This window comes from Lacerta agilis, chromosome 11, assembly GCF_009819535.1.
Source record: "Lacerta agilis isolate rLacAgi1 chromosome 11, rLacAgi1.pri, whole genome shotgun sequence".
Lineage (NCBI taxonomy): Eukaryota > Metazoa > Chordata > Lepidosauria > Squamata > Lacertidae > Lacerta > Lacerta agilis.
Window position 1 is genome coordinate 35,055,912 of NC_046322.1, and position 23,734 is coordinate 35,079,645.

The 23,734-nt window shown below is 47.9% G+C and overlaps 1 protein-coding gene and 2 long non-coding RNA genes across 3 annotated transcripts in view; 2 read left to right on the plus strand and 1 right to left on the minus strand.

Moving 5' to 3' along the window:
* Window positions 1-3,182: 3,182 nt before the first annotated feature.
* The window catches only part of FAM172A (family with sequence similarity 172 member A), a 223,663-nt gene continuing 203,111 nt past the window's right edge, over window positions 3,183-23,734 (minus strand). The window contains exon 11 of the mRNA XM_033163658.1: window positions 3,183-3,248. Within this exon, the coding sequence (XP_033019549.1) occupies window positions 3,190-3,248 (59 nt within the window). The 3' untranslated portion in view covers window positions 3,183-3,189. The remainder of the gene's footprint in view (window positions 3,249-23,734) is intronic.
* LOC117054682 lies at window positions 6,509-21,821 on the plus strand. Its single transcript, XR_004427536.1, has 2 exons — window positions 6,509-6,860; window positions 21,704-21,821. It is a non-coding gene; the product is annotated as an uncharacterized LOC117054682 (long non-coding RNA).
* LOC117054681 lies at window positions 7,465-8,591 on the plus strand. Its single transcript, XR_004427535.1, has 2 exons — window positions 7,465-7,717; window positions 8,334-8,591. It is a non-coding gene; the product is annotated as an uncharacterized LOC117054681 (long non-coding RNA).

Sequence of the window (23,734 nt, forward strand, 5' to 3'; positions counted from 1 at the left end):
CAGAGCGAACTTCTTGAAGGCAGAGCAGCTTGGCTGCTGGGAGAGATCCTTGTGTGTTGATTTAGGAAGACATTTGCTGTATATAACGTTTAAGGCTGATAATATCATTGCTCGGGCAGATAAATAAAGCACTGGCCAAACCGTGGGGTCAGCTATCGATCCCTCTGTTTAGAGAAGGAGGTAGGAATGTCTCTGTCTCTCTCTCTCTCTCTCCCTCCCTCCCTCTCCGCCTCCCCCCCCCCGGGTGTGTGTGTGTCAGAGTGAAAAAAGACCGAAGCTCGGATAGCTATGGAGGAGTGAACAATTACAACATGGTAATTTGTGATTCGGTCTCGCCGGTGGAACCCAAAGAGCCACCAGTTATGACCAGTTAGAGAAAAACCCTTGGGATTCAAGCCGACGCGAGCCGTTTGGTGGAGTGGCATTCAAACTGCTTCCATGCAAACCTTTCCTATGTCACCCCAAGGGGGAGAGGAACGAAGAATAAAGCCTGAGTTAGTAGTATTGTATGTGCGTATGTTGTGCATGTTTAAGGATTGTGTTCTTGAGTACATAAAGATCCAGGGATGGGTGTATAGCTAGTGGACGTGAGTGCAAAAAACCAAGCAAGTGCCCTGGGAGTGAGAGTGAAACAACCGTCTAGCGAGAGAGAGAGAGAGAGAGAGAGAGATGACGTGACTATGCGAGAGATCTGCAGCCTTCAGCCCCTCTGCAATGGCTGATTAGCATTCCTCGCCTGCCCCTGGACCTGAGCTGACAACTAACAGAGATATCCAGCTCACCACTAGGCCTCTTCTCCTTTTGTCTTCAGCTGTCTAGGAGAGAAACAGTCTTCTCTGCGGGCCCCGCACACACTAAACGGCCCCCTGATCCTGGGGCTGCCGAGGACCCCACCCAGCCCAGTCAAATCGCCTCAACATCAGACCCGCCCCCGCTCCTTCGCCTCCCCGCTTGCGCCAGCTGCCCCCACCTCTGCCTGGCCTGCGCCTGCTTTTCAGATCTGTACCAAAGGCTGGGAAAGTTAACTTGCTGCGACTTTCCTGACGCGTATGCGACCCGAGAGGACGTCTCTGCATCGCACACCGGCCTCTCTCTCTCTCTAGCTTTTAAAGTGATCGTATTACAAGAGAGGAAAGAGGAGGATCTTATTATTTGGCTGCAAGATAAAACATTATTGTTAAGAAGGTTGCGGTGGGCTGGGGGGCAACAGCAGCTCATGTCACTGGTGTTTCTTTTGGCCTTTGTCGCTGTGCCATTGAGACACTTTTATATCCCCCCCCCATCTCGAAACGGTTTATAAATAGCTAAGAAAGGGGAGCGGGTGAGAGGAGGACGGTGGCCTAGGGTGAAGAGGGGAGAGGGGGCTTTAATCCGAAGGCCAGAAAGACCTTTCAGGTCAAACTTCCCCGTTTGGTTGGGTCTTAGATCCATTTTAGGAACTTTCTAGGATTAAACACTCACATAAAAGCGGGGTAGGAGGGGTAGGGGGCGGGAGGTTAGAGACAAAGATCCCTGCATCGACCAACACAGACCCTCACAAAACTAGTCAGTTTCTCCTCGCAGCAAAAGCTTACAAATTAGCTCATGTTGACAGATGTTTGTCACTTAGTAACTTCTCTCCCAGTCCCCCCCCCGCACTATTTCCCCTCTTCTCTCGCTCTCTCGCCCCCCCCCACCCCAATCCCTTCTTTGGGGGCTCGCTTTGTTGTTTTTAAAATATGCAGGCCTCTCAGGAATGCCGGTCACGAGTCCAAACTTTGTGTCCAGCCTCCCTCGCGAAATGACCCTTTTATAGGGATCCCGATATGTCTCAATCTGCACTTCGCTCCGAGGCCGGGCTCCCTGCCTGCTCCAAGTACGGCAGCAGAAGCGCGCGGCTACCTCAGCAGGGAGGGCAGCAGACGCGTCCCCAGGAAGCTCTCCGGGGTGTGGGATGGGATGGAACTGCTGCCCTCCTTCTTGCAGAAGGTGCCAAAGGACAGCGGAGCCTGGGGGAAAGAAGGGAGGGGGCAGGGAGAGGGGGGAAAGAATGATGGAGAGAGAAAGTTTTATTTCTCTTCTGGTCGCTATGATTGGCCTATGACTACCCGAGCAAGCCTTTGCAGCCCAGGCTGAGTTGCCTCGGGAGGCAGTGCTTGAGGAAAGGAAGAGAAGAAGGAACAGCCGAAGGAAAAGCTCCGCTTTCAAAGTAAGTGGTTAATGGGATACTAAGCTGGGTTGGCTGGGGCGGGTGTTGGGGCTGTCCTGGCTTTGAGCGATTTGAGAGCCAGCTAGGGCCGCACACCCTCAGCTCAGAGGGATGCTTTGCAAGACGGAGGAGGGCCAAGTGGGGAAGGAGGCGGGTCTGACACCATCGACCCTTCTGACAGAAATATGGGGCCAAAGGAAGGCGGTGAGGGTGAGAGAGATGTGGTGACAAGTAAGATGAGAACCCTCCTGTGCGCGAGAGAGAGAGGGGGGGAGAGAGAGATGCAAATCATCTGCTACAGGTCTCTGCGTGGGTCAGGTTCACCCGAAAGGGTTTGTTTAATACATTTTCTCTTTCCCCCCCATCCCCACCACCTGCATTCCCTCCTTTTTGCCGCGTGCTCTTAAATCGAGCCATGCATTGCAGTGGGGGGTAATAGATATCCCAGCTTAAACGAGGGTGGGGGGAACGGAGAGATAAGCGCAAAGGGCTATTATTATTATTATTATTATTATTATTATTATTATTATTATTATTATTATTATTTAGTTGTTACTCTTGCTGTTGCTGCTGTTCCAAGCAAAACTTCCCAACTGTAGAGCCCAGCAGGCAAGAAGCTTCTCTCTTTGCCTCCCCCGTGCACTCCCCCGCGCTCCCAGTTCCTCTCCTGCGCGATGGGGAGTGACGTCACCCGGGCCCCGACCTATCCGTCTCCGCGACCAGGGGAAGGGGGTGGAGCTCTTCCCTCGCTCGCTCCTTCGCTTGGGACCACCTCCCAGCAGCAGGAGGCGAAGCGGCGCTTGGCGCGAGTGGAGAGGTTCCTCTGGCTGCTCCGGGGCGACAACTCGCTTGCTTGCTTGCTTGCTTGGCGGGTCCCGAGATCACCAGCCACTGACCATCGTCCAAGTTTAGCTACAGGCCGGGGAGCCAAAGGGAGGGGGGAGCCTGCCAGGCCCGGTGCGCTTCTAGGAAGCAACGGATGGCTCCGTTCGCAGCCGTCTCTACCGCTTCTCATGCGCACCAGATGGCTTGCCATTGTGTTGCCCCAGCCGGCGAGATCCTGCATTTAAAAAGGAAAAAAAGAGGGGAGCGGAGAGAGAGAGAGAGAGAGAGAGAGAGAGAGAGAGAGAGAGAAAATCCAGTTATTATTTTTGTAACAATCACACCAGACCATTTTGACTGGCGACCCTGTTTCCCCCCCCCCAATTTTGAACCATAAAGAGACATATATATTTAAAACCAACCCTGGTCACAGTTTCTTAAGGAAGGCACCGTGACCCTCGCTCATAGCTCCTTCCACATGGGGTGTGGGGAGTGGGGATATGTCGGGCAAGGAATCTGGATGCGTCCCCGGGGATCTAAGAGTGCAGTCCTAACCTTTCCAAGCCGCAGGGAACTTGGACCGGTGGGAATTAACTTCAGTAGGAGGCCAACTGGCTGACTAGGGAGCCCCCGCCTTCCCTCCCCTGCTCTCCCGGCCCGCCCCTCCTTCGCGGACTCCAATGGCATTTATTTCTCATTTAGGATTATCGCCTAATAGTCAGAAGCACAGACGTGCGCATAAAAAAATCCAGGAATGTTTATTCATTCTATTTGATCAATCTCTGGGTGTCTGTTTATTAAACTTCCACCGATTTTACGTTTGGTGTTTCCTGATGGCAAACATTGTCGAATGATAAATATTGCATACAGTTAATTGTGATGCCAGGGAAAGCTCGGCTCCGGGTTTGTGTGGCGGTGCCGTCGCTGTCTCAAGCCCTCCCATGTCTTCTGCTCTCCGTGTAACTCAGGGCAAACAAGAACCTTTCTCAAACATATTAGTTAATGGGGCGAAAAGAGGAGCGGGGGAGGGAGCGAGAAAACGATGGGAACCCTCAGACTTGATATCCCTCAGCTTGGAAGGGAAGGGAGGCTGCCTGGAGAGAATGGGAATGTGGAAACAGCTAAAAAAGGGGGGGGGCTCTGAAGTAAAGAATTTCTTGTCCAGGAATCACTTCCATTGGTTTTGTGAGGGAGGTGTCCCTCCCCCTAAAACAGGGGGAATTGTCCTAGAACATTGTTTTCTCTGTGTCTGTGGGGAGCTGGCAATCATATTTGGCACCTCCTCTTATTTTATTATTATTTTTTACTTATTTCACTGAAAATACACGCCTGCTTGGCCAGGCCCCCAGAAAGGCTCTTTCTATCTTGAAAAATGTTCATAGGCCATTTCTTTTTCCGGCGCGGCTGCAGGTGTGTTCTCTTTCCGCATCCATCCCCAAGTCCCCAAGACCCTTTCCCCCTCCTCCCATTTTTATTGCAACTCTTTCCCTAATTTAATTTGGTTGTTGTTACGAAAAAAGGGAAAGAAAACCAGATGTGTGTGTGGGGGGGGGTTATGGCTCGAACCTCGTCTCGGCTGGTGCTGCGAAGGCTCTAATGCGCCCGGGCTACTAGTCACTGAGCGAAGCGCAGGGCGCCGTTGGCTCCTTTCCAACAGAGTTGGTCATAAAACAAGATGTGGGGAGAAGGGAGGGTGGAATTAACATCTGCTTTTCTAAACTCAAATATGTCAAGGAGCTTTTTTATTATGATGATCATGAATGCTTTCCTCATTTGAAGAAGAAATATGTAGAGATAAACTGACATCCACATGTATAGAGTATTTATAATGGTGTTAGGATTTAAAGGTAGCTATTCATTGCATAAGCCATTTAGAACTGACGTTTTAAAAGCTACTTAACCTCAGACATCCTTGAATCTTAGCGAAGGATTCCAAACGATATTATTTAAAGAGGAATTTGCTGTAATTTAATTGCATATCAAGGCGGAACGAGGCGCGAGCTTTGCACCTTCTGCGCTGTTTAATAGCGTTTTAACTGGCGTTTTATTCACCCACTTTCTCGGCTGCCCTCGCCTTTCCTTGGGAAGGGGCCGCTAGAAAGCTGATCCCAAGTTAGTGGTCTGTGTGTGTGCGCGCGCGCGTGTTTGTTCACCATTTGCAACGGGCAGTCATCTTTGCGTCTGGAGCTTTGCCCTCTTAGGAGACATAGTTAGTACCCCGGTTCATTAGTGCCTATTTATTATTGCTGTAAAGAGAAAATAACATGTCAGATTCTGTGGGTGAATCAAGCGTTTGCCCCCTCTCCCCACTCAGATCGTTGCTCTCACCTTCCCCCCCCCACCCAAAAAAACCAATTCCCACAATTCCTTAATGCCGACTTTATTCAATCTGCCATCCACTCGAATTTCCGGGGGCCCAGGGCGCCTGACACCCCAGTCCGATGCCCTTTTATTTACATTTCTCACAAATCCCTGAGTTACCGGTAAGTCAGAGGTGTATCTGAGTGGGGTGGGAAATCAGCTGGCATGGAACTGCTGCGGCTTAAACTGCGAGAGGATCGAGCCGGGGGTGGGGTGGGGGCTCTATTCTCTCAATAGAGCCTCGGAGGGCAGAGAGAGAGAAACAGGCCCCTGGCTTATTGGCGGCGGCGGTGTAAGGCATACACCCTCAACCCGGTTATATATTTCTCTCCATCCGCTTGGAAAGAAGTGTGCATTTGGATCAGAGATCGCTGGGAATCGGGTGAGGGGGCAGCTGGTGATGCGCACCTTGCAAAATGGCTCTCCCTTGAATACAGGCCGCCTGTGCACGGTTCCTTGAGATTAAGCCTCATGAAATTGGGATGCAGGCGGGCGGGTTTCCTTGTGAGTAAAGGAGGGCAGCAGTAGAGATCCATTTCTCCGTTTGCCTGGTGGAGTGGCTACTCCAACTCTAAAAATATCCCCAGCACACACACACACACACACACACACGTGTGGCAGCAGCTAGTTCGTAGTCTTGCTGGCTCCTATGAAACTGGTTGAGTGCCCCTGAGCCATCTGTAGTCCGAGCCTCCTCGAAGAGGAACCCAAGCCTTTGGACTTGAAGAGGGTTTAATTCCCTCTGGTTCACCACTGTGGCATAACTGGGTAGATAAAAAGGGGGAGGGAAGGTCCATCCTAATTCGAATTCGTAGAACGTCGGTTCGATTTGAAAATGTCTCCATTCGGTTCTCTAATCCACAAATAGGTATACTGGGGCATTCAATCCTTTCTTGAGGATGCCAGATTGAATTAAGAAAAATCATTTCACTCCCCAAAAGACTAATTCATCACCAATCCTAGGCCCTCCATTTCTTTGGGGCATGATTCCAGTGAGGGTTAGGGGTGCACAGGGGTCTGCACCGCTCTCCAGGAGCCCCGGGGTCTAGCCTGTCGGGGACCAGGAGACGAAGCCTGGCTCATGATCTTCCACTGAAGCCTAGTTGGACGGGGATCTTGTGCCCTGAAGGGAGGGGGGCATGAGGGGGGAAGCAGGGAGAGGGGAGAAAGGCTGTCGATCTGTGAGGGCAGAGGAGAGAGATTAAAGAAATGGCCCTTAGTTCTCTGAGTGACACGGCCCCATTCAAAGGGCAAGCAGAAAGAAATGCTGCTAATATGAATAGAGGGATGCTCAAGAGCCTTGCCCCCTTTTCTTCTTTGGCTCCACTTCGGGTCGGATCCTGGGTGCATTCTTAGAGCGGTGTATACGCTATCTGGGCATACGCACGAGCGCATGGCAAAAAGGTCTTATTGATTCGAGATCGATATTGATTCGAGATCGATTTAGACCGATGTAGCTGACTGACCCTACTACTCTCTTTCTGGCTCGGTAAGAGATTCTTCCAAATAAACGCTTTGGGTTTCTTGCGCCGGTCTGGACAACAAGTGGGAAAGGCGGGTGGGGTGGCTCTCGGAGCCCGGGGGGTCTTTCTTGAAAGGTAGTGCATTTCTGGGAGACTCTCTACAAAGAATTCCTCCGACTGATGAGGATAACAACCCCCACCCTTCCTTACATCTTCACTTTTGCCTTGCAAAGGGACAGTCCTCAGTTGACATCTCCAAAGTGATTATTAGACGCCTCTGTGATAAATCAGGTTGGGGGAGGGGAGGTAGGGGAGTCGGAATAAGGCCAGGCTACACACACACACACACACACACACACAGTGTTTGGCTAACGCTGTATGACTGCCCGATGGCCCTTTTCATTTTTTCCTGCAACACCCCTGAAATAGCACATTGCCTCAACAACCTCTCTTGTTTCTCTCTCTCTCTCTCTCTCTCTCTCTCTCTCTCTCTCTCTCTCTCTCTCTCTCTCTCTCTCTCTCTCTCTCTCTCTCTGTGTGTGTGTGTGTGTGAGCGCGCGCTCAAAAAATTCTTTAAAATTCCAAACCACGTATTTCCCCCTCCTGCCTCTCTTTCTCATCCTATCTAGCTTCATCCTCACCCAACCCCTAAGAGCCTCGGAGCCCTTCTTCCCTCATAAGTTGTAAGAACTTTGCTTTCAAGAGTGTGAAATGAAGAACACAGACAGTATATCAGTGAAAAGAATAAAGTGGCCTTTTAATGAGAACTAAAGACAACAAAAACGTAGATGAAGTGTACCGTAAAGACTGCTTCAAAGTGCAGCTCAATCCCCTGAGAGCAACCATCCCATAGGCTGGGTAATTGGGACTTTACTGCGCAGAGGTAAGGCAGAGTGGTAGGATTATTTTTATTTTGCTTTGCTCTGTTTTGTTGCATTATATTTTTTGCTTCTCAGTAATGGATCTGTTGCAAAAGAGTTTGTGCAAAGCTTCAGGCCTTCTAGCAGAAGAATGGAGCGTCTTGTGTCTCTTAAAACAAATCACCCGAACATTCTAATTTGTGAAAATTAGTATTTTCCTGCTCTTCCGCCTTGCTTCCTTTTCCCAAAGCCCAGGACCTGCGAGGTGCACCTATATTTCTTCAAGTCACTCTTTCTTTCTTTCTTTCTTTCTTTCTTTCTTTCTTTCTTTCCTTCCTTCCTTCCTTCCTTCCTTCCTTCCTTCCTTCCTTCTTTCTTTCCGCAATTTTCTCGCTTTCCACAGGCTTCTCTCCACTCGCCCCTTCCTCAACAAACCAGGTAACAAGAGCAATAAATCCAAGCAGGGGGGAAATAAGACAGATTTCCTCATCGATGTGTAATAAAGTTAAAGGACATTGTTTTGTCAGACAAGCGCTAAGCAGAAAATAAATCTTAGGGTCTGGGGAAACAAAACGGAATGATGTTGGCGTGTGTGTAAATTTACTTTTAAACGCAATAAATCAACGTTCATTTAAACAGCTGGGGAACCCCACCACGGAGCAGGTTTCATGGGTAAGAAAATCTGGAGGAGAACAGGCGATAGAGATGAAACCACCCAAAGAGAGCAGCCTTCTCCCTGCCCTACACACACCCCGCTCCCCCAATATAGTTCTCCTTTTTTCCAAGGAACTTCAAGAGCTGGACAGAGCCCGAAGGAGACAGAGCTGAGTTCAGTGGCCACCATTCTGCCCCGTATTTCCCACGGATCTCACAGAACGCAAAGCTCAGACCTCGGGGGGGGGGGTGGAACTAGAGAAGGAAGGGGGAAGACCCCCTCTTTTTCCTACAGGGAGTTAGGCAAGCAAACACTATAGCTGGTGGATCGTATCCTTGTGGTTGTTACGACGGACACGTTCTGAGATCCCTGTTAGTTTCAAGCGATGTTAATCTCAAGGTTCTGAATGGCCGGGGAGAGGTGGGTAGGGAGATTTTTTGGGGAAGGATGCAAGGTTAGCTGAGATGTTAAATACTAGGCTTCTAAAAGGGGAATGTCGAAATATGCTTGGCCAGTTGAAAGGCGAATGGGCGCCAGAAGCCTGTTCTGAAGGGTGGGTGCATCTGGAGACAATCTTTCACAGCCCAGACACTTCACAACAACATCACAAGAGCGACGGGTGACATTTGGGCTTCTGATACTCCGCAGGAACATTTATCGAGCAGGTGGCAATAAAGAGCTGTGAATGCAAAGGTGCGCCTTATTTGTCTTAGTCGCGACGATTTCCACGAAGCCTCGATAATGACTCTCCCTTTATTAGAGAGCCTTCCGCGCGCTTGCAGAGTGGCAACAATTTCTCTTCCTCACAGTCATTTGGTGTCTTTGTTTAATTTTGCAGAACTAATGTAAACATGGCTTGCAAATACCCAGAGGTGGATTATTTGGTTTATTCTCTCTGCTCCCCCCCCCTTTCCTCTCCCTCCACCATCCTTAAAAAAACAAAACAAAACAAAACCACAGAAGATTAATCGAACAGCAAAGCTTACGAGAATGGAATATGCCCTGCCTTTGTTTTGTAGTCCTTCGAAAGCCATGCAAACACCCATCGAAGGGCGTTGCTTTCCTTGAGCGACGTGGCCACCGCCTGGCATCTTAAGTTTGTGAAAATATATTACATCTATTTCACGGAGCGTTTAAATGCCTGCATTTCACCGGACCAGCAAGCCAACCAAGCAACCACCAACCACCTTGGCTATACTGGGGTGTGGTGGAGATGCAAGGATAGAACAGTCAGGGGACCTGGTGACTTTTGTCCTTTCTGTACTGCTCAATTGACTTCTCTCACTCTTTCCCCATCCCTAAAAACGAGAGCTGGAGATAATGAGCAGAGAAAAAGTTATTAAGCGCCTGGCAGGTGCGTGTACCTCGGTTGTATACATCCCAGGGACCAGATAGTGCTAGTAATATCTGACCTTGATTAAGGGAAACCTGCCTGTCCTAATACTCAGAAGCGAAGCGCAAACGACACGGAGCCGAGTTGCTCTTTCAGAATCAGGGAGGGAAAGGGCAGAGCCCTGCGAAACACTGAACGGAGTGCGGATTGTCTGCTGGGGGCGGGGAGGGGAGAGCTCTGCTCAGGTGAAACTGACGAGGTAGTGTAAGTTCCCTGCTCAGTCTCTCTCTCTCTCTCTCTCTCTCTCTCTCTCTCTCTCTCTCTCTCTCTCTCCCCCCCCTCTTTTTCTATGACTGCCCGAAGGGCCTCGCCGATTTCTTGCCTTTGATTCTCCGTTTGTTTGCTAGATGGCGCTGTGTCTCTCAATACATTCCGATTCAGAGCTAAAACGGCCCCTTTTCGTATATCCTCCCCCAGATAAATCAGATTACCTACCCCGCTTCGTTCTGCGAGGAACGCACTTTAGTTCCAGCAAAAAAATAAAAAGTGCTATTAAATAATGTTAAGAATGATCCAGAATCATCATATAAATATCCCGATTGAAAAAAAAAAGGCAGCCTGCAAGCAAAATCTGAAATATGGCGTCTTTACTCTCTGCCAATTCATGTTGTAATCATGTTGTAATCTGCTTAATGATTTCCCTCCTTTTTGGTGGCTGGACCAAAATGTAGCTAATTTATATTTGGGGAAACCTAATTTAAAAAGCAACACACAACCTGGCGATTTGATACATGTTTGCATTAGTTGCACGCAATATAAATACGCACGTGAGACCTAGCTTCACCAGAAATAGAAACTGGTCGTATTAAGTTAGCCTCCTTGTCACTCTTTCATGAATAGATCAAAACAATTATGATAGATTTAAAGTGAAAATGCCACAAAATCAAATGTACGTTCTCTTTTTATCTTTTTTTTAAAGGTTTGTAAAGCCTGGGGGTCTGTTTCAGTATCTCCTACAGTCTAAATTTATTCTGCAAAATTACCTTCCGTGTTCTAAATTTATTCATTTCATTAAAGTAAGAAAACTGTTTAGGAATTTAAAAGCCTCGGTTGTTTCTATTGATTATATGATTAAGGGATTCATTATATGGAAACTCCTCTCCTTAGAAAAAGTAATCTGAAAGTTTTGTATAGACAGGTACATGTATTAGAGCATAAAGTACTTTTGATTTATTATTAATTCCAGATTTCAAATAATATTATTGTGATCATCATTATGTTTATAGAAACAGGAAAAGCGTGTTCTTAAGTGTTAAAACAGCAATGCGTATTAAAGACATTCCCTTTTCGGAAGACATTTTGTTGCATTCTCTTTTCTGGCTCAGTTTCTCAGAAATGCAGGTCTTTAAAAACAATCACTACCACAGGGCAAGAAAAATAGGCTGGTTTGGTGGGACTCGCAACATTCGATAAATTACATGGTTGTTATTTCATTTTCTCCCCTTTAGTTAGAGCCTTTGTAAAATCTCAAAGTGTTAGGCTGTAACTAGGAGGCGCTGAAAACCTAAGGCGGAAAATTTACAACTTGATCAACTTCAAACCACGCACACACACACACACACACACACACGGCGCTACAGTTGCAAACATATGTTTCGGATTAAGTTAAGCAAACGGGTCTCGTTTTCCAAAGTAGAAAGCTGATAATGAAATCTTAAATGCTGCAGAGTTTGGCTCTTGTTACGGCTTCACTTGCACCAACATGAACGAATCCCTCTACCTTTCTGGGACATTCCGGTTTTAGGTGCAGCGCCAGCAGAACCTCGCTCTGATTCTCTCCCTCCCTCCCCTAAAGCGATTCAACGAGCACGGGTATCTCTTTCAGCAGCTGATCTCTAAAGAGCAGTGCTTTATAGCAGGCAAGGCTCTTTCCCGTCTTTTGTGGGCCAGGCAAAACTGCCCATGGAGAAAGAAGCTGAGTTGCCTTGCTTAGTCTTAGGATATGTGCCTCCTCCTCTAAACGCTCTGGGGTCGTCAATTTAAGCATCGTGCGGGTATGAAGGGAAGTAGAGAGTAGTAGAAAGAAACCTCTTTCAGAGAGCCGATCCTGATGAGCAGGGAGCCACAATTATAATCGTTAATAAGGTGGGCCGGAGTGTACCTTCTACTCAATAAGTGTATAGAGTTCATCTGCACATCTAAGGTTCATTTCCATTGAATAGAATAAAGTTTTTCTTGTAGGGGCTGAAAGTCGAACCCATTATTACAAGGATGCTAGTGAATAAATGTATTATATATGTATTTGTGTGTGTGTGTGTGTGTGCGTGCGCGCGCACACACACACACACACACAAACTCATACGCACATACAGTGGCACGTTAAAAGTAAAACAAAATTACTTAGGCTTGAGCACAGATAAACAGGAAAATGAAACGCATATATCCACAATCTTTCAGTGGGAGAGAGGCAACAGAAATACAGTAGGTTCCTGAAGTAAGACAGAGCTCAGAAGCAGCATCTGGTGTCAACCTAATGTTTTCAGAACTTCCCTAAATGTAATTACTCTTGAAAATGTCCTTTGTCAAACTACACTATCCCAGTGGACTGTGATGAGGATCCTGCAACTTTATCCCACGATTTTATGCCCAAGGAGCTGACTATTTCCCCCCAGAAATACCCGGAAAGCACTTAGGACATTAATGGGTGTCTATTGATTCCCAGAAAACTCTATTGAGGAATCCTTTCATATATCTAAGATATACACGAAACACTTTCATTTCACTAGATAGCCCAGGTAGTTTTGACGTTGACAAATGGCCAAAAGACAAGAAAAGTAATTTCAAACGACTTTGAAGGGTTACAAGAGGTAAGAATGGGGGGTGGGGAGGAGAGAGAGAGGACTATTTTTCAACGCATGTCACGAATAAGAAAAAAAAGAAAATAATCACAAGGTAAACCATAGCTGGGGAAAATAAATGAGGAGCAAATAATTGAAAATGCTTTCATGCTGGACACCCAATCTCTAGTCCCTTTTCTGTTTCCCCTTTCTAAGATTCTATTATTTTCTATATGCCTCCCATTAAAAGTTATTTTTAAGATTACTAACACGGACATGCACTCGCTAAATTGTTCAGGATATGTTCAGGATATGTATGTTCAGGATAATGGAGGTGGGGGAGACACAAAGCAAAATTACCCGAAGAAAGAGGATTTCGTAAGAATTGAGATGAGAAGGTTTAATGCAGGATTGAGAAAATGAATTTTTTGTTAGTCAGTGAGGCTCACGCTCCGGAGAAACCTAAAATCCTAATATAGATCAAAGAAAGGAGCAAATATTTAATACCGAAGGTGTGCTACCTCGAAACACAAATCCTCCCCCCTCTTAAATATGCAGACATCTAACTTTCACTCGGTCAATTAGTTGTCAATAATAATAATACAAATAATACAAAACTGGTTTATAGTAACATTTCTCACTACAACAATGTCTGAATTATGGTCGGGAATCAATTCGATTACTGATCAGAAAGCTATCAGTATCCACGCTATAAAATATCCTGGTTGGATAGAAGATACCACGAATTTTAAAAAATAAAAAATAAAATACCACGGTGATCTTCACTTTTGCCAAATCAGAAGCGTGCAACAGGTTCTTCCTCTGAAAGTTTAATTCTAATCCTAACCGTTCTGCCTGGGGGGGGGGGTCCCTCTTACAAAAAACGAAAGCGGCCCCCTCCGCCTACCCAGGGCCGGTTGGCTAGTTGTGGGGAGCGAGTAGACCCTTTCCTTCGACTTTTTGTGGGCGCAAATGAAGATCAAGCAGAGAAAACTAAGAATTCCCCCTACGAAGCTGCCCTATCGAACAGTGAAAACGGTGGTGCGCATGTGTGTGAGGCGAACCGACTACAGGTGGGTCGAGAATAGGGGGTTTCATTTAATCCATGGAAACACGGATAAGGGGTCGTGATGACGAAAACGGGGTTCGAGGTTTCCCACGAGAACTTGCCGGCAAAGTTGTTGCTGAAAACATAATAATTCGACTCTGACGTTGGAGCGAACCCTTTTAATAAGCGAACTCTGTTCTCCACAAGCTAGCAGAGAAAAGGTAGAGGGTTCTTTCATTTGAGGGGAGGGGGAATAACCCTCAAATAACCCTGTTGTGGATATCTAAATATCCGTTTCCATGAATCTGGCTCATGATCCGTAAAAGTATTTGATATTAGTAGGAGCACTGGGCTATAACTTTGCTTTCCTAATGCCCCAAAGCCATTCCAGTAAGTTCCCCCCCCCCCAATAACTCAAAAGCAGGGAGGTCTGTAACTCCTCGCTATCGTTGCTCAGCTGGGGCTGGGGGGGCATTTATATTAAGGGAATGCCAGGAAATCCTTAACTATCCAAACTGCTCCTTCCCCCCACTTTTCCCCTTTTTTGTAATTTTCGACGGATCAGGGAAGCAAATGGGAAGGGATCGGATCTCTCAGCAAAGGAAGGCAGAGCGAGAACATTTTAATGAGCAGAAAGCATCTTGTTGTATTTAAATAGCGAACACATAAATAGATTGACTTTACAAGCTTGCACGGCTGCAAGTTGTTTGCTAAAATGACAGGGACGTGATCAAAGAGGAAGAAAAAAGAGAGATTATTTCTCTCTCTCTCTTTCTCTCCTTGCGCATAACTTGAATTAAAGGATGCGGAGACCGAGAGAGGGCTTAAAGTCCCGACGATCACAGCAGGTGGCGGGTCTGGAAGGGGGAAGTTGAAGGGAGGTAAAGTTACGGGGCTGAGACGCTCAGACTGGCCGACCCTTTAGCAAAGCGGGGAGGGTGGAGAGGGAGAAAGGGAGGGCTGCCGAGAGAGGGCTGCCAGGCTCTTAGGGCTCTGGCTCTGGGGTGCCTCTCCCGAGGCTGCAATTGACCAGCTGCCTGGCAGTCAGTGGGGTTGCTTCGAGTAGGCGCGCATCAAAGAAGGGAAGCGGATCTGCTTTGCAACCAACCACGAAGACCTCAGATCCCCGCCCCCACCAGTATCGCCTCTATAGCCAAGGGAAAGATGAGGATCGCCTGGGAAGGGGGAAATGGCATGCATGCATCCCCGCAATGAGAGAGAGAGAGAGAGAGAGAGAGAGAGAGAGAGAGAGAAAGGAGGTCTGGTTCTGGGCAAAGCTGGAAACCAAGGATGGGCAATGCGGGAATATTAGCGGAAGGGGCTTAGAGAGAGGACAGAGGATGAAAACGAAATTGGGGGCCTGCGGGCAGTGGCATCAGACCAGGGCAGTGGAATCGGACCAGAGGAGCACATGGGGTGGAAAGTCCTGAGTAGGGGGCATAAATGAATGTTTAACTCTCCGCGCTTCAAGGGAGATGAGAGGAGGCGCGGAGCAGGCGGGTTTCAGGATACAAAAACCGTCGTCCCTGAGAGCGAGGTCTTCCGCAGCCTGCTCTCAGGCTTGGGCTGAACGAGGCAAGGAGAGGCTTGTTTAGGGCGAGGGCAGCTCAGAACTAGGAGCTGTCCATGGTGCTACAGAGAGTGGATGGCGCAAACCCAGCTCCGCTCCGCTTTTTCGGGGTCCCTGGCAGAGAGACCGAAGAAGTGTGCATGCACACGAAAGCTCATACCAAGAACAAACTTAGTTGGTCTCTAAGGTGCTACTGGAAGGATTTTGATTTTATTTTTTATTTTGTTTTGACTATGGCAGACCAACACGGCTACCTACCTGTAACTGTCACAGCCTCAGTTGCTCTATCAAGGGATTCCCAATTCGCACCCCCACCCCAGCCTGGTAAAAGTTAACTTCCCACGCACTTTGGAAGCTGAAGGACTGAGTCCTTATCTTCCAACTTGCTTCCAAGTAGCAGGTTAGCATGGAAACCTGATCCTGATTATTTAACACACTGAGTTTTAAGGAAAAGCAAGGGTGGAATGAGCGATTAAGCAGGGCTAAACGGAGGGTTCCAGGATTCCAGATTTCTTAGGTATCCTTTAAAGTGGCTTTAAGATGTGCAGATAAAGATGCCCGAATGAACACATGGTCAGCGATCCATGGAGCAGTTATTGCGTCTTTCTCTATCCTCTATTTTCTGGTCTCTCTCTCTCTCTCTCTCTCTCTTTTAGCAGGAAAGCTACTCTGATTTGTGCCAAAGATCAGGAAAGTCGCACAGGAGTTAAATCGACATTACTAATTAACAGGCTCTCAAGGTTCCCCTAGTTAGAAGAATTAATTAGGATGCAAAAGTAAACTTTTTAAGATAAAGCCCTGCACCTATATTTAGGAAACGTAAAGTGAATTAACCAACTGGTTAATAACTGAGGGACAAACCCAAACTTTTTAAAAGAACAAAAAAGTTCGAGGAGAAAGAGGAGGTCGGCGCGCGCACCCAGCCTCGAAACACTTGCATGTGGTGGTATTAGATACGATGATACCCGCAAGATGCTTCTTAGCTTGTCTTAAGTAGGAGTAAATCGCAGACTGGTGTGCGCTCCTTCTGGGTCTAGGGAACCCGTTCAAGGAATTCATTAAATGCAGAAGCAAATAAACACCTCTCATATTTTAATCTTTGTTCAATCGAGGTGATCCAAAGGGGCAGTAGACATTGCACTGGGTGGGTCGAAACTCTGCTCTACCGTTCCTCCACAGGGGGAATTCGAAAGCAAAAGTTAGACGGTGGGCGTGAGGTGGGCTTTTTGGGAGGGGGCAGAAGGGATTATGCGGAAGGAAGAGTGAAAAGTCTCCCACCCCCGGCCCCACCCCCACCCCCCAACAAAACAGGGCCTTTCCTTTCAATTCTCGCGGGTCCAGCATGGAGTGGACGAGCGACCTGCCCCCTTTCCCCCAGGGAGCCGGGCCAGAGGCAGAGGGAACCTGAGGCAGGCTGGCCCTGAGCTCTCCAGAGCAGTCCCCTTTCGTGGCCGCGAATATTCGCCTGTTGGCTTCTCCCTCTCCAGTTCCCCGCGCTTCTTTTGAAGTTTGCCTCTTGTGAGGAGGAATGTCAGATCTTACTCCTCCAGGTGAGAGAGTCCACATTCGCCGTGCAGGTGAAGAGGCGAGGGCTTTTCTCTCCTTCTTCCCCCAGATTATTCTCATTTGATGCTCTTAAGGGGAAGAAGGCGATCACCGGCCTTTTCATCCAGGGCACGGCCACCTCTCGTGGCGACTCCGGCCAAGCCACCGCGGATCCTTCCTGGGCCTAGAGGCTGCCTTGGCGGCGGGACAGGCAGAATTCCTGTCGGCTCCAAATGTCCAGCCTGCGCTCTTGCTCGAGGCTCGGGCTTAATCGTCCTCAGCCGAAGCTGGCAGGAAGCGAGTGCTTAGGAAATATCAGTGAAAATGTCCTACTTTCTCATCCCTTCGCCCCATTTTAATTTTGAGTCACTTGCAGAAGAAGGACTCCGAATTCAGTTTCCCCAAGAAGGGGGATCAGCAGACCCCCAGGATGGATTTCCTGCTCCAAGCTCAACTCCCACCCCCAGCCCCTCGACACACACTTTCCCCATTTTACCCCACAGGAATTTTCCGCCTGTTCTGCAGCCTCCTGAGTCAAGTGGGTGTTTTTTCTCTCTCGCCTGTCCTTCTGGCTTGTGATCACTCCTAAATCCATTCTTCGCTCCAACCATGCACGTTGATCACATTCCAAAATGAAGGGGCCTCCCACGGACTTGGGTGCATTCAAGGACCAGAACAAATCCCGTTGCGAGGCTGGGGGTGATTTAGGTCGTCTTTACGTTTATTTAATTTTAAATATGATAGATCGATAGATTAGATGGCTTATACCCCCCACCTCCCTCCCCATCACTGATAAATGGAAGGAAAGCGGGATCCCAGCTTTAAACCCATGAGTTGTATATGGGAAGCAAACAACACGAACAATCCTATTTGGGGATCCAAGTGGGTATGCATGCTCTTTCCTGTTGCGGTTGCGAATGTGATTTAGGCTGCAATCCCGGACCCACTTTGCCGGGAGTAAGCCCCGCTGAACGCTCAACATACACGTATAGGATTGGCCTGTTACAGTATTGGAGCAGGCAACTGTCAACACGCATAGGGGCTTCTTTTTGGAAATCTACTTTGAAGTGACGCTCGAGGGTCTCTGCCCCCGCCTCGCTCTCCCCAGATCTACGTGTTAATCTCTAGTTTCCCCCTTCAAACAGAATTCAGTTACAAAGAGCTTGGAAAGATTTTGCATCTATTGAAGGGGCACCACGTCTTTAATTTTCTGAGGAGTAAAAACCTCCCCAAGAAACTTCATATAGCTTCTTAGGTTTTTGCTTAGCATACGTGATAAAACATTGATTGTCGTAGTTTGGTGACCCATGAAATTTGGGGGTTAGTTTTCTCTTCAGACCAGAGCATATAATTATGCAAATAGAGAGCTGTCACTGATCTGGTGAAATGCTCACAAACACACGCAATCCGAAACTGGAAAGAAAAGTGGAAAATGTGGGGGATTAGGAGCAATGACAGCGTTTGCAAAGTTTGGGGAAGTTCTTTTTTCACACTTTGGGGGACTTAAGTCAACAATTAGCGTGATCTGTCTATCAGATACACACAGAAATACACTCCTCATCCTTTAACAGGTTACTTTAACTTCAACTGGAATAGAAATTAGAGCGCAGGCACACAGGCTGCCGTCGTCTTATATGACAGCTTTCAATTGTACTTGAGAATTAGTTCCTGAGGGGGAGACAGGGGGAAGAATAAGTGCGCTTCCTCTGAGAAAAGAAATATTTAAACGTCCCACTTTAGTTGATTAGGAATCCACGTCAACTTATGTATTAGAATGAAGGCACTAAGCTGCATAAAAGGACCTTGTGGCATGCACAGAAACACCATTTGTCATGAACCCAAACAGTTTTACTTTAAAAGGACAGAGATACTAGCCAGTGGCCTGTTGGCCTTATTTGTTCATCTGTAAAATGGGGACATTTTCTCAGTAACAAACTTCACGGGTTTATTGGGCGCTTAACAAATAATACGTGCGGTTAAAAGGAGACGGGGGTCCTGCAGAAATAAATCCTGGGATCATATACTACAGATAGATATAGATATAGAGATATGGAAATATGTATACAGGCCCGCCCAACTAGGAGTTGAAACACGATGCAACCTTTGATGTTAAACAGATCCTCTTAACCGGCAAAACTAGAGCCCTTATTCAGAATGTGTTCATAACTGTCCGTTCAGCTGCTTTGGTGCAAAACTGGAACATTCTTACAGGTGCTTTGCCTAGTCTAAGTAGAATGGAAAGTAAGAGCTTGTTCCACCTTCCTTTCGCGTTGCCACTCTTCATTCGCTCCATGCAAAGTTCGGCGTAACTACGGACTGGTCCAGTTGTATCGATTCTTTCTCTCTCTTTCCTTTAAGGCATTACAGATCTATGGCACTAAATTTGTTCTAAAACTTATAGCGGGGTGTGTGTGTGTGTGTTGGTGTTTCTTGGGTTCCAGCTACTTCATTGTCCCAAGTGAAAGAGGGACCCACTTTCAGGAGCCCAGTTCTATCCTGACAGCCTTGGCCCCTGGTTAATTCTTTACCAGGAACAATCCTCTGCCTTCGCCCCTACCCCTCCCCGGACTGCCGGAGCGCTGTTTCAGCCAAGCGGGCTTAGCCCAGATTTATGGAAACTCCTGAAGACATCAGTTTGTGAACAGACCAGCGGTGTGAAACTTTGAGCCACCAATCCAAGGAGGAATCAATTAAACCAACTATTCGGTCATTAATTCCTCCCAAGTGTGTTTTAAAGGAGATCGTTGCTACTGCTACAGCTACACAGCTCAGATGTCGAGCTAAAAGCTGAAATGCTTCAAGGGGTGTGTGTCAGATATTTTGCATCACTGTCCCTCGACTGGGAGGTACACCGCCAGTCACAAACGCACGGTCACAGTTTAATGCTGCTACAATCTATAGCTGACTCTCTTACTTTTCCTAGAGTAATGAAGGCCTGGGAGAGGAGGGGATGCCAAGGGTCATTCGGGTGCAGGGGGATCTGTCCGTTCTCCAGGGTCCACGAATTATATTAATGGAAAGGAATTAAGAGACCTCCTTTGCAGTGGAGGGAAAATCTCTAGCCAGCAGCAGCAGAAAGGGGGGGGGACAGGATTCCTCGCATTTCTGGGTCAGAATGTGCACTGATTTGGATGGGGAAGCTTTTAGCTCAGGCCCACCTTGGCAGATATCAAGGACATGCAACCTTTTTTTAATCCCCCAGAAGTAGTCAGGTTCGGCTTGGGAGCTAAGTTTTTTTTTTTTTTTAAAGCTTGGCCCAGCAGACACAGAGTGGAGACCATTGCACCAGGCATCCAGAATCACAGAAGCCACCAAGAAAGGGACACGTTCCCCTTTTTCCATCAGATCCTGGAGCTACACAGCTCTCCCACCCTGTTGGTCCCATCCCAGCGCTTGGGAAGCAAACGGCCACTTGGAGGTCCTGCTCGTTAAACTGCCCGGCTTGTCCTTTATCAAAGATCCTGTAGGTCGATTTGGAGGTTTTTTAATCGATTTCACCCATTAGTAGGTAAGATTCAAATGCACACCAGAGAGCAGCGTGTCCAGAAAGGGCAGACTGCATAGCGGTGGTGGCTGGGAGTGAGCAGGGTCCCACGTGGTCGAAAGAAAGAAATAAGAACTGTGTAGGTCACGTGAAGGCTGCAATCCTATCTCCACTTACCTTCGAGAGCCTCATCCAACTCACTGGGAGTAAGACTGACTTCCTGACATGTCTGGGATGGATGGCTTACAGCGAAATTCTATACAATATGTCTCCTTTGAACTAAGTACCATTGTTCTCCAGGTAACCCTTCTTAGAACTGGACCCATTGCTATAAGTCCCGGTCCACGAGTCCGCACTTCAGGAGCTTCTCCTTCTGTAACCTCAGGAAACTAGAAACTAGGTGGCTAGCTGGGTGGCGGGAGGGCTACTCCTTTGGGGAAGGGTCTTAGCCCTTCCTCTGGTGCCACCCATGTAAAAAGGTCTTGTGATTTGCGCACCCAGGATGTCCCCATTCCCAGCTTCTCCCACTTTCTAAGCCAGCAAGGTGCAATAAGAGGAGGAAGGAAAGCCACTCTTCCTTGGTTGGGGCTGATAAGCCTTAAGCGCCTTCCTAGAAAAGACCAGCGGTGGCTTCAAGAGGAAAATGAATGAGCCTCATCCCATGCAGGCATCCCTTGAAAGACCCCTTGATTTAAACAGGGGAGAAGCTCATGTAGGACCCTAAAAATGCTTCATAATTTGCTGATCGGGACTTTAGCAGACGCGTGAAAGGTGTGGATATTTTTATACATGGTAGAATTTCTGGCTCGGATGAAATAAACGCTAAACTTGGGAAAGCTCAAGCCCCGGGACCTTTGCTGGATGCCGCATAACACTTTCGAAGGTTTTCTTGTTGTTTTTGTTTTGGCTTTTGCACTCATATACTGAAGTACTGGGGATGCAGCCCCTCGGGACTTACTGGGGCCTCGTTTCGGGTAAGCGTGAATGGGACTGAGCTGCATCACAGGCGATTTTTTATTGTTAAAAGCTGGGCATAGTTTGTTTCGATAAAATGGTTCCTAAACATACCCTCCGCGACACCCGTTCGCAGGGATCCCCATGCAATGTGGTGCCCGATTCATCATTTCGCTTTATATGTGCCTTTCCTCACCAGCCCGTTTAACAGTAAACGCGATTTCTCCCGCCTCGCATTTTTGCAAGGCCTTGGATATTCGTAAATACGTTCAGAGGCCACGCAAATAATTCAAATGGCCCAGGTGGAGGAAGATCTTTCTTTCGCGGCTCGCTCTGCTGAGGGGCAACCAAGTCCGAGCGATCCTTCCTGGAAGCTGCTGCGCTCCCCTTGCCTCTGGCAAACGGGTTTTGTCCGGCCAGCAGCAAATGAACATCCCTTTGGGTTGTTGCGCCTGGCACAGTTGCTTAACAAGACCAGAGACAAGAAAGTCACACCCGCATCTTAAAAGAGAAACCAATTTTTTATTGGTTCAGTGTAAACAGAAAGAGACAACCCTTTAACAGCTCCCTGTGTGCTTTACAGTTGGGTCCAGAAGCAGCGAAAACACAACCCAGGCAACGGCACGAGATACAGAGCAAGGGGCTGGTGGGACCACACCGGAAGGAGTAGAAATCTCAACCGTGACACTTTGGAGAGGAGGGAAAAAAAAAAAACCTCGTTTGGTGATATTTGGCACTATGCAGAGCCCCAGAGGCTTTCACAAAAGACAGGGTTAAGGGTTGCTGTGGGAAAAGCCCACAAGATCAAAGCTAAGGAAAGAAAAAGCATGGATAAGAAAAAAAGACCAGGTCTACCACCCTAAAGCTGACGTTAAGGTGGGCCCTTGCGGGTGGGTGGGTGAGTGAGAGAGTGAGAGTGAGTGAGAGAGAGAGAGAGAGAGAGAGAGAGAGAGAGAGAGGAGCAGTTCCAGAGAACAGGGATGTCGGGGGAAAACAGGAGACCGGGACCATCAGGTGGGGGGAGATGGTCACCATGGAAGCGATTTGACTATTCCTGCCGCAAGCCTGCCCGACTATGGCTCGTTCATTCTCCCTGCACAGAAGAGTAGGTGTGCAACTTGCCAGTCTGAAAGGTCACCCCTTCGCAGAGCAAAAGAGGTCAGGCGAGGAAGCGGACGCGACGAGACAGGCCACCTTCACCTCTGCACTTGGAGCCACTTGACTCTGGCTTTGAATATGCCCCCAGAGAGATGGCGCTGGCAGGTTTCCCATGGAAGGGAAAGCCCTTTTCTCTCTCTCTCTCCCCACTTTGCACCGACAGGGCCCCTTAACCCGAATTGCGCCCTTTGGGATAATCTTAACAGCAGCGCTTTCAAAGACGTGCGCCAACACGTCTGTTCTGAAATCCCAAAAGCTTCCTTTTCAAACGAGCTGGTGGTGGTATCTAACGAAATCGCCCAGCCACTGAATGCATGCATGAGATGAAATGTGACCCCCTCTTTCGCTCGGGTAACATCTGAGAGGGGAGGCCAGGAAAAGTTCAAATGCTCATTGGTGCCCCGGCGCGCCTACTCGAGCACCAGCCAGGCGCTGCTGCTCTGGAAGAGGCCGGGTCGCCATCCGATGGGGATCCCAGGGCAGCAACTCCCGACAGTCAGCTGAGCGAGGCGGCCTGAACCTCGCCTGGCAGAGAACGTGGAGAGGGGGCCCCAGGCTTGGAATCTGGGTCGGGCAGAGCTTTGGGGTGTGTGAGATGAGGCCCATAGGGACCCCACTCCTTTATCCACACTGGCAACGAGTTTGGGGCTTTGAAGCCCGTACGTTTGCGGCGTTGGGTCCAAGGCAGACCCTATTGAGCATCATGGTAAGTGGAAACACTTGGTGACAACAGATGGACTTTTAGGTCTGCGTGGAATTATAGTCAGGACTCATAAGGAATTTAAGGAATGTAAAAACGACGTCCTCTTGCTTATAAAAAAGTGATTAGCAACGTCAGTAATACATGCTTCTTTTCTTTCTTTCTTTCTTTTTTTGCTATTAATATTTCACAGTGTCACCAGACGGTGAAGGTAAAACGAAACTGGCTTCAGGAGTTCAACAGATTGAATGAGAAAAAAGATATTTAGGCAGGGAGGGGGGAAATCGCCCCTCCCGGCAAAGGCGGACCCTGTTTCAGCAAGGAATGGAAAACTCTGCTGCCCCAGCCTCGAACCGGGAGGCCCAGGGCGGAGAGGCGGCGTCTTGGGAGCGTCCAGGATCTTTAAAAAAAGTTCTTCGCTATCTGATTTGTCACAAAATAGAGATTCTGTTAGAATAAAAAATAAACGTTTCAACCAAGTATTAGAAGCAACATTTTAAATACTGGTATTATTTGCTCTATATTACATTTGTCGCTAAAACATCCTTTTAGGTTTTTTTAAAATGACTCAGCAAACTCCCTAGGAACCGCATAAGCAAAGCGCGCTCGGTAGTTTTGGCGCATTTGGAAGTAAAATTAAGTCCTCTTTCCATGTTCAGATTTGCTGAAGTCGCTAAAGTCTTCCTCATTACTAAACACCAAACAAAGCACCCACTGATTAAATGTATCGTTTCAGTTTGGGTGGCACAGCCTCTC